The sequence below is a fragment of the Manacus candei genome, unplaced genomic scaffold, assembly GCF_025592945.1.
Source record: "Manacus candei isolate 608988 ecotype Guabito, Panama unplaced genomic scaffold, ASM2559294v1 h1tg000005l, whole genome shotgun sequence".
Taxonomy (NCBI): domain Eukaryota; kingdom Metazoa; phylum Chordata; class Aves; order Passeriformes; family Pipridae; genus Manacus; species Manacus candei.
Window position 1 is genome coordinate 22588232 of NW_026138053.1, and position 12758 is coordinate 22600989.

A 12758-nucleotide genomic window follows, 5' to 3' on the forward strand; every position below is an offset into this window, starting at 1 on the left:
TACTAAACCTGCCCAGTGCTCCCAAGTGCCTCGTTATACTGATTTATGTTTAGCTAATTGAGAAAATGACTCTAACTACACAATCCAGGCCCTAATTCAGAAAGGCCAAAGCTTTTTAGTGTCTCTACCTGCATCTTAAAAGGCATGATTTAAACCCTGTAACTAACAGGCTGCCAAAGGCAAGGATTTGAAGGATCTGATGTCCTATCATGCCGAGGGGGTGAGGTTTAGCTAACTTCTCTTGTTACTTGGTCTTTCCCCACTGCTGTACCAAGTTTGCTGCTGGGACATAAATCAGGGGAAATGATGAAGGAAACCAGTCTCGTGCCCCATCAAAGGAGCCAACACTCCCTTTAATGGGACCATGCAGGCAAGCCTAAATAGGGCACTTAACAAGCATGTGGTTTCTGTAATACCAGCCCACATCTACACACTGTTTGCACTGCCACTGGCAAAACCCTTTGCCCCTTTATGCACCACACCTGCTTGTATCCATGGAATTAGAAAAGGGATCATGATATAATGCCAAAGTGTTGAGCATAGATTTCTGGGTTGGATCAGGCCTGCAGAAAAATTTTAGCTATCTCTCAGTAACTGCATGAACCCTTGTACACAGTTATGGCATGTACAAGAGCAGAGCACAGAGACTCAAGACACTGTGTCTACAAAGAGTCACACAAAAGTACCAAGCTTGGCCCAGGACCCACAGATGCTCAAAGATCCCACATAAGGTGGGGTAAAGCTCCAGTCCTCAGGCTGGGACAAGCCATATCCCAAGGGCCTAATCCAAACTTGAACCCTTACAAAAGGGTGTTAGGAACAGAAAGCCTATGGATCCTACTGTCCTAAGCAGAAAATACAGAACAGAGGGAATCCCAGCAAGGGAGGGAATTCTATGGAGCTCTGCCCCTTTCTTTGGCTCCTGAACTTTGCCCAAGGTTAACTGTTCCATGAGCAATCCTCTCTAGCGTGTTCTTAATGCAGCTGGTCAGGAAACACAGTACCCCCAACCACTAGACCAGTCACTACATTTCCTTCTTATTGGTTTTTCCTCATTCAGTTCAGGTGGGATCCAGGCTCAAAGGAAAGACTCCACGCTTCACAAAAGGTATTAGGAAGACAAATGGCTGATGGAGAACTTGAGCCCCTCCCCACAAAGCTACCCCAAGCTCAAACCTCTTGAGAGCCCAGCTTCATCTGGCTGGATATACAATCAGATTGGGGGTTGTCCAAGTGTTTTACACCATGCAGTAGACATCCATGGGAACCCCAGGCTGAGTCATGACCATCTGTGCTCATTTAAACATTCCTTGACAGAGGAGGGAGTGCTAATCCTGACATCCTGGCCAAAATGCAACACGGACAATTATACTGTGCTTTGTAACATTCTCACAGGGGTGTATGTTGGTGTTTTCCAGTTCATCCCAAAATGCTCATGTGTTGGTCCAACACAGAAATGGCCACGGTGCCACAGCAGAATGCAAGTCCCCTGTGACAAGCCCTGCAGTTACTGTCAGACATCACATACTGCTCCATTTTCCCTGCTGGGGGTGTTCAATCCCAGTGTGCTTCACACTCAGACTTCTCCCCCTACCTGTGCAAGAGGTCCTCACGAAAGATCTGCCCATTCATTCTTGATCTGTGCTGAACTTCTTATTTTTCTATTCTTCTGAAGAGATATAACACACCAGTGGAGTGGAGAGCACACCTGTCTTCAATGCACACCTGCCCTTAGTGCACTCCAGGGACAGCAAATCCAAACACTGTAAGACACAGCAGCCACTACAAAGGGAGAAATGGCTTTTGCTTGGAGAGCCTCAATTCCAACGGTTCTCCTTCCTTCAAGGAAAAACAAGTTAAAAAACCCAACCCTTCTGTTGCACCAAAATCATCTCCTGGCATTTCTGACCAGCACACATGTTGTTACAATTACGACTGGACTCCCTGGCTCCGGCACAGGGGGAATGTTAAACCGGCACACTGGCACCCATCAAAACATTTGAGAACTTCCAAAGTGGAACTGACACCACGGTAGTGGTTTGTATCACACGTCACAGAAAGGCTTCATAACTTAGATCAAACAATTTAACTCCTGAGCTCCCTGTCCAGCAAGAGCAACCAAGTGCTAGGCTGCTATTGTTATCCCACGTGGCTGTTTCATGTGGCTCCCAGCCAGTTCACTCCATTTTGCAAGCTCAGAAGTTAAAGGCAGACAGAACTGGCCAGAACTTCAACGAGGGACTCGCCAGAGAGCAGAACCTGCTGATTCTAACATCTTCCCTTCACATTCTAGCATCTTCCCTCTCAGGCAGAAACAGCACCAGCACTATCAGGATGGTACACAAGAATTTTTCGGCTTTTAAGCAATTTTGTTGGATATAAACTTACTCCATTCTAGGAAACTCATGTTCTTAAGCAGTCGTCAAAAAGATCTTTGGACTTGTAATTTTTTGCCATTTTCAGAGTTCAAACAATAACCTTACCTGTGACAATGAGGTGCAATGAGTAGGACTAATTTAACCACATTTTAGCCTAGTAGAGAACCACAAATTATATGCAAAATAGAGTGCGTGTGATTCCAGTAAATACCATTGCAACTCAACTCTTCTGTCAGAAGCTCTGCCGTGTGTACCCAACGAGCTTAACACAACTGTAATGAGGAACAGGATTCTGAATCTCTTGAGGAACAACTGGGGACACACCTGCAGAGGATGGAAATGAGAATGGTACAATTAAATTATTACTGCACTTACTGGTATCCAGTTCTGAAAACCACCATCAGGTTGCTACAAGCTGTCCTGCAACTGCAGACAGAGCAAAGGAAGTCACTCACAATTTTCTCATAATAAAATCAAATCCTCTGCTTCAGGTCTTCCAGCAAAATAACAGTGAATGCAGTATACCAGCAACCACAGAGCAATGCTTCATACGTATTTCAAATGTTACTTTGGAGTTTTCTAACTTTAATCAACCCTAATTATGAGCGGCTTCTCTAGAAAACATATTTATTCCACTTTCTCCTGTGTATGGGAGGCACCAGAAGAGATTTTCCACTGCTGCCCTGGGCCAGTTAGCTGAAGAGATTCCTGCCAAGCCGTATCCTGCCATGTCTTTGCTGCATACATTTCCATGCTTTGGAACAGCCTTTTTTGAGGCTTTACTTTCACACAGCAGAGAGTTGCCAAAGGACGTATCTGATTCTGCCATTTATCACCTCCTGTGGAAAAAGAGTCTTGGATACACGTATTAGTCTCAGATATCACAACCGACAGTAAACACACCGCGTACAAGATGCACTGATTTATTAATAGAATAAAAATGAAATGTAGTGACATGTTTTTCCACTGTTAAAGCCATAGAGACAATCAGTGTCCCATTTATATACTCGGTGGCGTCATTCAGCAACTCATTCATAAACTCTGACCGACACGTTCAGGTCAGGTATTCCAGGAACCATTCCCACACTTCCATGTTACAAAGCGGATAACTGTGAGCTCAACTCCCCACGGTTTGCAGCTGCAATCAGTCTATGGGAGATTTTCCTACGTCCTCTTCTAATTCCTGAGACTTTCTCCACCTGGAATAGCTCTTTAAAGCCTTTCAACAGTAACAGAGTGAACCAGCTGAACTTCTTGTGGGGTACAAACCTGCTTTTCCAGCAAGAAAATGCATTGAATGCCATACAAAAATAGGCTCATTTCCAAAATACAGTGGAGATTATTTACTATAAGATCCCTGGCTAATTATTGGCACTTCGAGGCAACTACAACAGAGAAAATGTTTGCAATGGAAGCTTTAAATGTAACACACTCTCTTTTGTGTGTTTTTACTTCTACATTCTCTAGGGTCTTAAACTGTACCCATCATTTTTGTTAAAGCATAGCTGATGTGATTTCATAGATAACAGATCTATCCATGTACAGCTTGGTAATGATTCAGCATTATCTGAAAGAATAGGCAAAGTGATAAATATGAGGTATTACAACTGACTTTGCAATTTGCCTCAGTATGCAAATTTCCTTTCCATGAGGAAAGAGTATCATCTACAAAGGCAATTAAAGTAAGCACTTGGGTTTCACAGCATTAGAAACCGTTGAAAACTAATCCCTTATGGATACAAAGGAAGAAAAACATCCTATTGCAGATGTTAGGGGACAGAATGCATTCTGAAGAAGATCAAGGGGTGTTTTCTTCTGTAGGTATCTATCTCTTGCACCCTACTCAGAACAGGTATCTGTGTGACACCAATAGGCTGAAAATCTTTGGAAAAACCCTACTGTTCACATGCAAATGTCCTGTTTCAGGAAGGTATAAAAGCCCGTGAAGAGCTGGGCATTAGAACATGAATACAAACCAGGAAAGAGGATGACAGCCGGTGAACCCCAAATGAGAGTCTTGTGAAAAAAAAAGCACCTTTGAAATTTGAAAACAATATTAAAGGAAAAGGGAAATGAAGTGCATGTGACTGGTACTGCCAAAGCCCAGATATAACCTACAAGCCTGCAGAGAGTACATCATCCATAACCACTGGCTCATCTCCATCCAGCAGTCATGTAGCAGAACAAGCTGAGGAGCTTTCCGAAGTCACATCTACTGCTTGAGTCTGTCTGTCCATACTGGAGAGGGATTTGGTCCCGGAGTTTTGAGACTGTTCAGAAACAGCAGGGGAAGCAGCAGCATGGTTGGCACGCTCGCCCTCCCGCCCTGTACCACTGGGAGTGGGGTTCTCCTTGGCTGTCGCAGCGTGACTGTGTGACTGGCTGCCTTGTCTCCCTGCTTCTGCCTCCTGCTGCTGCAGCATCCGCTCCACCTCGATCTCGAGTTCCAGATTTTCCTCATCTGCCTCCACATCCAGCTGCTGCATTAACTCCTCCAGCTTCCTGGCCTTGCGGAGCTCGTTCTGCTGGATGATGGTGCACAGGTGCTCCGTGAGGTGCTCCTTAAGCTCCGTCTTGTGCTGGAGGTCCAGCTTGGCTGCCACGTACTCCGACTCCGCCTTTTCGTACCGCTTCCTGCAAAATCATCACCATCTCTAGTGGGTTAATTCTCAAAGCACTCCACAGCCTGACACACAGACAAGACACTCCAAACATCCCTGAAATGCAACGTGTGTTATGCCAGCTGTTCACGACGTGCTGCTACGTTAGCAAAGGGGAAGAAAAGAAGTGTGAATTGATCAAAACTTCTCTGGACGCTCCAGGCTCTGCTGCTGTGTAATCCAAGAGTTAACTTGCTCATCTGAAATCTATAGACTGAATCACAAACACACATTTTCGCTGCCTGTTTGAAGGGATGCATCACTAGCAGCAGAAAGAAACCATCAGAAATTGCAGTTTTCACACTTGTAATGAACACCCACCCAGTGAACCGAAACACTGCACACAGCAGTTTGGGGTTCTTCTAACCCAACCACGCCCCGACAGACACAGATGCTCAAAGGAGCACAGCATGGATACATATGGACATTTGGATAGTGTACTCTTTGGGCCACCCATAGACATGTTCAGAAAATCAGGAGCAGCACAGACTGACACAGCACGTGACATCAAAAGTGATCACAATTTCTGCGTGGCGACAGATGTAGAATTTTATTGCAAGCATCCCCCTGACACTCACCTCCTGCCAATTTGCACTTCCTGTCACGACAAATATAGCAAAAAGGAAATATTCTAAATATTTATCGAGGTTAACACACAGAGAGTATCCAGCACTTTAATGGCTGGTGTCTGCATTAGTGATGCTTCTTCCACTGCATCAGTAAATCTGTGTATTCATTCTAATTAACAGACAGATAGGTGCAATCTTGCTCATCAGGAAAAGGTTTTTGCAGCACGGCTACATGAAGCACCTTACAGAGCACTTACAAAACTAATGTAAGTAAGGTGGTTGAATAAAGCATCCAGCTGTTTTATAAAGCAACAGAAAGACAGGATCCTTTGCTTAGTGAAACAGAAGGAAACAAGACATAGAAAAGCATTCCCAAATATGTTCTTTTATATAAGCATCACAAAACTTTGACTCAGATGTAAAGGCTGTGTCTGCAGTGGGCAGAAGATGCCCATTTACATTTGCCTCTCAGGAAAGTCAAGATGTCTTTAGGTCAGGCACCTAAAATGAAAAAACTAATAATACTATGCTGGAAACATCTGCGCAGTTAAACCTTTGGGCTGAATTCACACGTATTATTCACATCATATTTATGAAAATTCAATTCCACAGCGATTGGCCAATGTCCCTAACTATGTATGTGCTCAGGACTATTTAAAATTGCACTTTTTGACCCACTGAAGCGATTTTTGTTTTAGCCCTAAAACACAAGGCAAGAACTAAAAATTTGCTTTAAAAGACACCATTTAGAAGTAAATCAGCTTTGGCTTATAATACATGAAAACTACAGCACTGGAAGTATCTAACTTGCATTTCCAAGTCCCTCCCTCACAAAAAGACTACGGTCATGAAAGTCATTAAGAATTTGATAAATTTTATCCACTTGTCCTACCAGCATCTCCTTTTGTTCTTGTCATCAAAAACTGCTTTCCAAACGTCAGAGCCCTTCGTGTTCTGTGCTCTTTTGCCAGTAAGCATTTCAAATAGACACATTATTACAAAAATGGGGTATGAGATTTGCAGGAGTATGTAATGGTTTTAGAAACACTGAAATGCTTTTCCACTTCAGGATATTAAATTCTGTATTCATATGCAATCAGCCACTCTGACTACAGTTATCTTAGATATTTTAACTTATAATTACGCTAAAGAAATCTTCATTTTTTTTTTAGCTACCACTGCTATTTTTTAAAGACTAATTATCATGTTTATTGGCCTGTGGTCAATGTATAGCAAAAGTCAAAAGGAGAAATGCACATTTAACACATTGAATTGTGAACTCGAAACCGCAACCAAACATTTCTGTTTTATGAAACGGCTGCACAAACATCCCGATGTTTATCTACTGATGTTGTGGCTTACCCACAACTAATGGGGTGTTCCAATTAATTTCTTGCATTTAAGGAACTCATCAGAACCAGAGTGATTAAAGGCACATTGTGAAGGGTGAAAGCTTGCTTTTTCCTTCAGTTTTTGGTCCTAGTTCCAAAAGCACTTCAGCAGTATTATATGTTTTAAGCTTAATTGGTCCCATTGATTCCAAAAGGAGCAGAGCAAGTTTGCCTGAAAAGGACTTTCATTTTAGGACTTTTCAAGAAAAAACCTCTTTCCCCCTGAGAAGAAATAAACAACCTTGAAACAATAAAGCAGGGCTTATGGACAACTGCACAGTTAAGGCACTACTTATGTCTCGTGACAGCACACTCTGCAGTCAGAAAACCTGCTTCGGTTTCCAGACTCCAAGGGAAAAATTAGGAAATAAAAAGCAAGCTTTTACCTCAAGATTTGAAAGCCCCCCAGACTGTGACTGCTTTAACTACACGTTATTACAATGACATAACTTCATTACTGCTTGGGTGACAGGAAACAGCATTTTCTCCCTGCTCTCAGACAGAGCTATTCCCTATTCCCTCCTCCCTGTCTGTCACTTACCGGGCATAGGAGTATTCCAGGCTGGCCTGATCAATGCGGTTCCTCAGGATGCCAATGTCAGCAGACACCATGTCATCCAGAGCTTGCAGCTCCTTCTGAATCCTTTTTAGTTTCACTGCTTCAGCTTGAGTTCTTTTGGATCTGCAAAAGGAAGATGTGCTTTTTTCCTCCCTCTTTTCAAGACTCTCTTCTTGACACACCAGGCCCCATTTCATTTGCAGAGCAATCAACTTTAGGATCTATTCAGAAGGTTTCCCCTTTATGATTTAGGGCTTTTGATCTTTTTCAGTATCCACAGGGATCTAAAATGCCTGCTATTAAAGGACTACAGCAAAATTATGTAATGACTACAATCAAAGTGCCTAAAATGGATTGTGTTTCTTCACTGTGGAAACACACAAGAAGCTGCTGTATCTAAGTAGTTCCCAGTGTAAGGAAACAGGAAATGGCTTGGGGGGGAAGTGAGAGGGGGAAGGGCATTTAGCCCTGCAAATATCCCCTTTCAAAGAAGCCCAGTTAGTAGGGGCCAAAAAGTCACCTAACCTAAGCTTGATTTCCATTTTGCAAAATTATTCCCAAAAGGCCCAGCCAAATCCCAATGAAGTGAATGGAAAGTTTTACATCAAACACAAAGGGTTTCAATCAAGCCTTATGTAACCTTTTTCAACTCAGCCTATTCATTCCCTCATCCTGAAATCTAAACGTTGCTAAGGGCAGTAAACTTTGATGGATTTCACTCCCAAGCAAGCTGAGTGACTCTCATCATCACCAGCAAATTCACACTTCCCAGCCACTGCTTTACACCCAAAGTAGGTATCTGAAACCAAGACTAGTTGTGCAGGCAGTGACAGCATCTCTCATTAGACCAGCTGATGCACATGGAGGGGAAAGACACCTGTGGTATTGCTGAAAGCCCGAGGGAGGACTTTGAATGTCAGATGTAACTCCCTAGGTATCACTTTCCATGTCCTCTTCTCTCTCTCAGGCTTTGTTTCCAGGAGGAAGAACCCAGCCTGATGGTCACACCCATGTCTGCTGTCCTACAGTGACTCAGAACAAATGCACTCGTGTTTTCTCTCTGCCTGGCAAAGGAAAACACCATTTTCAGAACTTTAAAGAGAATCTTCTACACAGTATGGGCTGTGTTCACTTGTGCTACCCAAGGGCTCTGATGGGCAGAACACAACATGTCTGGGAGAGCACTGCAAGCCTGAAAGCTTCACATCACTTTCCTTGATCCAGTGCTATGAGCTGTTCCAACATCCTTCCCTACCAACCTTGCTTTCTGTGTAGTCTTAAACTATATCACTATACAATGCCTTAAAGTCTGGTCCCCTGAAGAGCAAGAGCCAACAAATGAGACCATGTGCTGTAATTTCTAATCAGCCAGGGGTACAATGGTATCTTCTTCAATTTAAAGTTGATAATCTTCTCTTTTCAATACTCTTCACATACTCATAAGAGTCAAAAGCTCAAACAGTTTCTCATCATAATTTAGGAATCAAATGAACTTTCCTTAAATCCAGCAAAACCAATTCAGGAACAGAACAGGGATACACATCTGAGCATCCCAACTTCCAAACATGATCTCACTAACAAATTCAAGGACTTCAGCTAATTCTCGAGTTGTGTAATAACTTTTCCATCTGCACACAGAGCTGCAGCTTTGGAAGTGTGAAAAGCTTAGTCACAACTTCTTAGCCAGCACTTGTCATCCAAGGGAGATGTCGCTCACAGCTGCTCACTTCTGGAGCAGCACACACTGAGCACAGAGAGGAGGGAAAAGTGACATTTGAACCAAGATCTGCAGATGAAAAGCAACCCCTTGCCCGTGCTCAGCCCATGCAGCACAGCCTGTTACCTCTCAGCAATAGCTCTGGCCAGCAGAGCCTTCTTGCGCTTATTCTTCTCCTCTATCAGCCGCTGCTCTTGCTGGAGGATTTCCCATCGGGATTTCTCCTGCCTGCTCATGGAAAAGAAGATCAAAATTAACAGAAAGTTCATTTCTCTTCCTGTTCTCCAAATAACACAAATATTCATCATCGTATTTCCTGGAGTAAACTCTAAAAACGTCAAAGGAACAATAAACAGGCTTCGGTTCTAAGGAAAGAAGCATCACCTGCAAGAAGTCATTCAGAGCAATAAAAATATTTTCAGATGAAATCTGCTGATCATAACAAAAATCTGCACAACCAGATAAGCTGCTGGTTAATTCAGCTTTGCTGGAAGAAAGAGCATGGAGCACTTTTTCAGAAATGGATGGAATTTTTCATTTAAAGGATGTGCTTCCCTGCTAGGTAGAAGCAGTTTCAAGTTTCTTACTGGCTGCTACAAGTTGCCATCTGTTCAGTCTGCCAACACAGCCTCTTTTTTGGAAATGTTTTTTTGCATAAAACAGATTCTTTCACAGGCCTGCTTTACAATACAGCCCCCAAATAATTAAACTGATAAAAATGAAAGGCTGATAAAAGTCATAATGAAAATCAGCAACAAGGAAGAACAAGAATTCACTTTTAACACCAGGGAAAGAATATTGATTCCCTTTCCTAGCTACGTCTACTAAGAGATACAAGCAGCCCCAGAGGATGGGATCAGGTGAGGGGGGACAACACAGCTGGGCAGGATTCAGGAGAAACAAAAAACTGCTTTGCTGCTTTCCCATTCCATTGTGTTCTTCGTGCCCTCTCTGAAGAACCCTCAGCTTAAAAACACTCAAGTAACTCAGCTACTAACAATCACTTCTGCACAAGAACATCTCTTCAGATTTCTCATCACCCTATCCCTAAAAACTCATGTAGAGAAATATTTGCAGTAAGATGTAGATTCAAGTGCCCAGGCTGAGATGAATCCAGCAGATCCAGGAGGTGGCTGTTGCAGCAAAATGTCATTTGCTCCCACAGCGTGAAAAACGCCTCTGCAAAGCTCCAGGTGTTTTCCCCACCAAAAAGAAGCTGAACAGTGTCTGGCTCACCACACCCAGAAAGCTGCTGATCCCTGCTTGGGGAATACAAATGATGCATAGAAGTTTGGAGGCCAGCCTTCATAAACCATTAAGACATCTCAGGCACTTTATGATGAGCAGTGCCGCTGCCACAAGAAATTATCTGAAAACAGCACAGTGCATCTCTGCAGAGTACACTGTAGAATTTGGTCCTCAATCAGGTTTAACCCAACTAGAGATTAAAACCAAAGCTCCAATGCAGAGCAATCTAATATGGTCATAGAATCACAGAATGGTTTGGGTTGGAAGGGACCTTAAAGATCATCACATTCCACCCCCTGCCACAAGCAGGGACACCTTCCACTAGATCAGGTTACTCCAAGCCCTGACCAACCTGGCCTTGAACACTTCCAGGTATGGGGCATCCACAGCTTCTCTGGTAACCTGTGCCAGTGCTTCACTGTCCTCATAGGGAAGATTTTTTTCCTAATATCTAATCTACCCCAACTCTCTGCCAATGAGATGCCCTTCCCCCTTGTCCTATCACTACATGCTCTTGTAAATAGTGTCTCCATCTTTCTTGTGGGCTCCCTTCAGGTCACAGTCAGGTCACCCCAAAGCCTTCTCTCTTCCAGGCTGAACAATCCCAATTCTCTCAGTCCTTCCTCACAGGAGAGGGAATGATTTGATCTCTCAAACCTTCCAATTAGACACAGAAAAGTTCACTTTACTTCAGAATGAAAGAATGAATCAACTCAGAGCAACAGTCCCCACCCCCAGATTTTACTGACTTACTAACAATTCCACTTTCTTCCTCTCCACTTGGGTGCTGGGCTGTGCAGGGTGGGGCTGGGCACTGTCCCTGCCATTGCAAGGTGTCACCTCCTCCTGCTGATCCTGGCTGTCACTTTGCCTTTGATCTCCAGCAGGAGGAGGACGAGGTGTTGGCACGGGCTGCTGAGGGTGACAGGGCTTGTGCTTTGGTGCAGAGAGCAACTGCTCCGGAGTGACAGGGGCTGCCCCACCCTGCAGTCCCAGCCTCTGGCATTGCTGCTGGAGGGCTTTTTCCCGCTGCAACTGCTTCCGAGGCTTGCTCCCGGTGTGGGGGCGAGGCTGCTGCTGCTGCTGTTGCTCCGAGGGCTCGAACAGCTCTATCAGAGGAGAGGGAGAAACGGGATTAAAAACAAATCTCATTGTCAGAGAATCTGTAAATGAGTTTTTCTGGACAAGCAACTGCTGCACAACCAACATAAGGATGAGACGACTAGAGTGCCATGGAAAGCCAATGTGGGGGAAAACCCAGCAAGCTGGAAATGTTTTGCTAGCGTAAGGATCTGTAGTTTTAAAGGATATGAGCATTCCTAAATGAGGAGAGGGAGGAATAAGGGGCCTGGACTGCAGGACTAAAGGAGGAACGATAGGAGAGAGGCAACTCTTGGGATAATCATGGAGAGGCAGATCTGGGGCTGAGGAAGGGTCCATGCAGCCTGGTGGGCAAATCGAGGACATAAACCGGAGAACGGGGAAGAACAAGGTGACACGAAGTCAAAGAGGAGGCTGGGAACACGAATGGGGCAGTGGGCTGGGATGTGGAAGCAGGGCAAGAGCCTGGAGAGTCTGGAAACGCGACCGAAGGGTTGTGGGGGTACAGAGAGATGGGGCTGGACGGGAGGGGCCGGGGGGGCTGCGCAGGCGTTTGATGGGGGGATAGACCAGGTGAACTGAGGGGTCGGAAGGAGGTGTAGATGCAGGGGCTGAGGGGACGAATAAGGTGCGGATGGAGGGGCTGAGGGCACGGGGCGCTGAGGGGCGAAGGGAGGCAGGTACAGCTGCGGGGGTGCCGAGGCCCGGGGGGCTCCCCCGCGCCGCCGCCCCCCGGTGCCCGGTGCGTACCTGGGCGCTGCCCCCGCAGCCGCCGCAGCTCCTCCTGCGAGAAGCCGGCCCAGGCCTCGGCCATGGCGCTCCCTCCTCCCGCCGCGCAGGGCCGGGGCTGCCCCAGCGCCGCCGCCGGCGAACGCCGCGGACAGCCCGGCCGGGGGCCTCGCGCCGGGGGCGGGGCCGGCAAGATGGCGGCGTGAGCGGGGGAAGGAGAAGGGGAGGGCCGCGAGGGGATGCGGATCGTCCGTGCTCCGGGGAAAGCTGCCCCGGGCACAGCCCCGGGGCTCCTGAGAACACAGTGCCGGTAAAGAAGCACGGAATCAACTAGGTTGGAGAAGACCTCTGAGATGATCGAATCCGACCTGTGACCGAACAAGGTTAATGAGGTTTATGGAGAGGG

At 45.5% G+C, this 12758-nt stretch overlaps 1 protein-coding gene across 1 annotated transcript; it reads right to left on the minus strand.

Annotated features, from left to right (window-relative positions):
- Nucleotides 1-3285: 3285 nt before the first annotated feature.
- Nucleotides 3286-12526, minus strand: GORAB (golgin, RAB6 interacting). Its single transcript, XM_051806854.1, has 5 exons — nucleotides 12374-12526; nucleotides 11280-11631; nucleotides 9401-9502; nucleotides 7540-7680; nucleotides 3286-5012 (listed from the first exon to the last, which is right to left on the minus strand). Exons 1-5 carry the CDS (start codon nucleotides 12435-12437, stop codon nucleotides 4550-4552), a joined length of 1122 nt encoding a protein of 373 aa, XP_051662814.1. The 5' UTR covers nucleotides 12438-12526; the 3' UTR covers nucleotides 3286-4549.
- Nucleotides 12527-12758: the final 232 nt, after the last annotated feature.

Coding starts and splice junctions, on each gene's coding strand:
- GORAB (XM_051806854.1), bottom strand. CDS start 12,437: ATGGCCGAGGCCTGGGCCGGCTTCTCGCAGGAGGAGCTGCGGCGGCTG. Junction 9,503..11,279: donor GAGAGGAAGAAAGTGGAATT/GTTAGTAAGTCA, acceptor TTCCATGAGCAG/GCAGGAGAAATCCCGATGGG. Junction 5,013..7,539: donor CTGGAATACTCCTATGCCCG/GTAAGTGACAGA, acceptor ATGATTTTGCAG/GAAGCGGTACGAAAAGGCGG.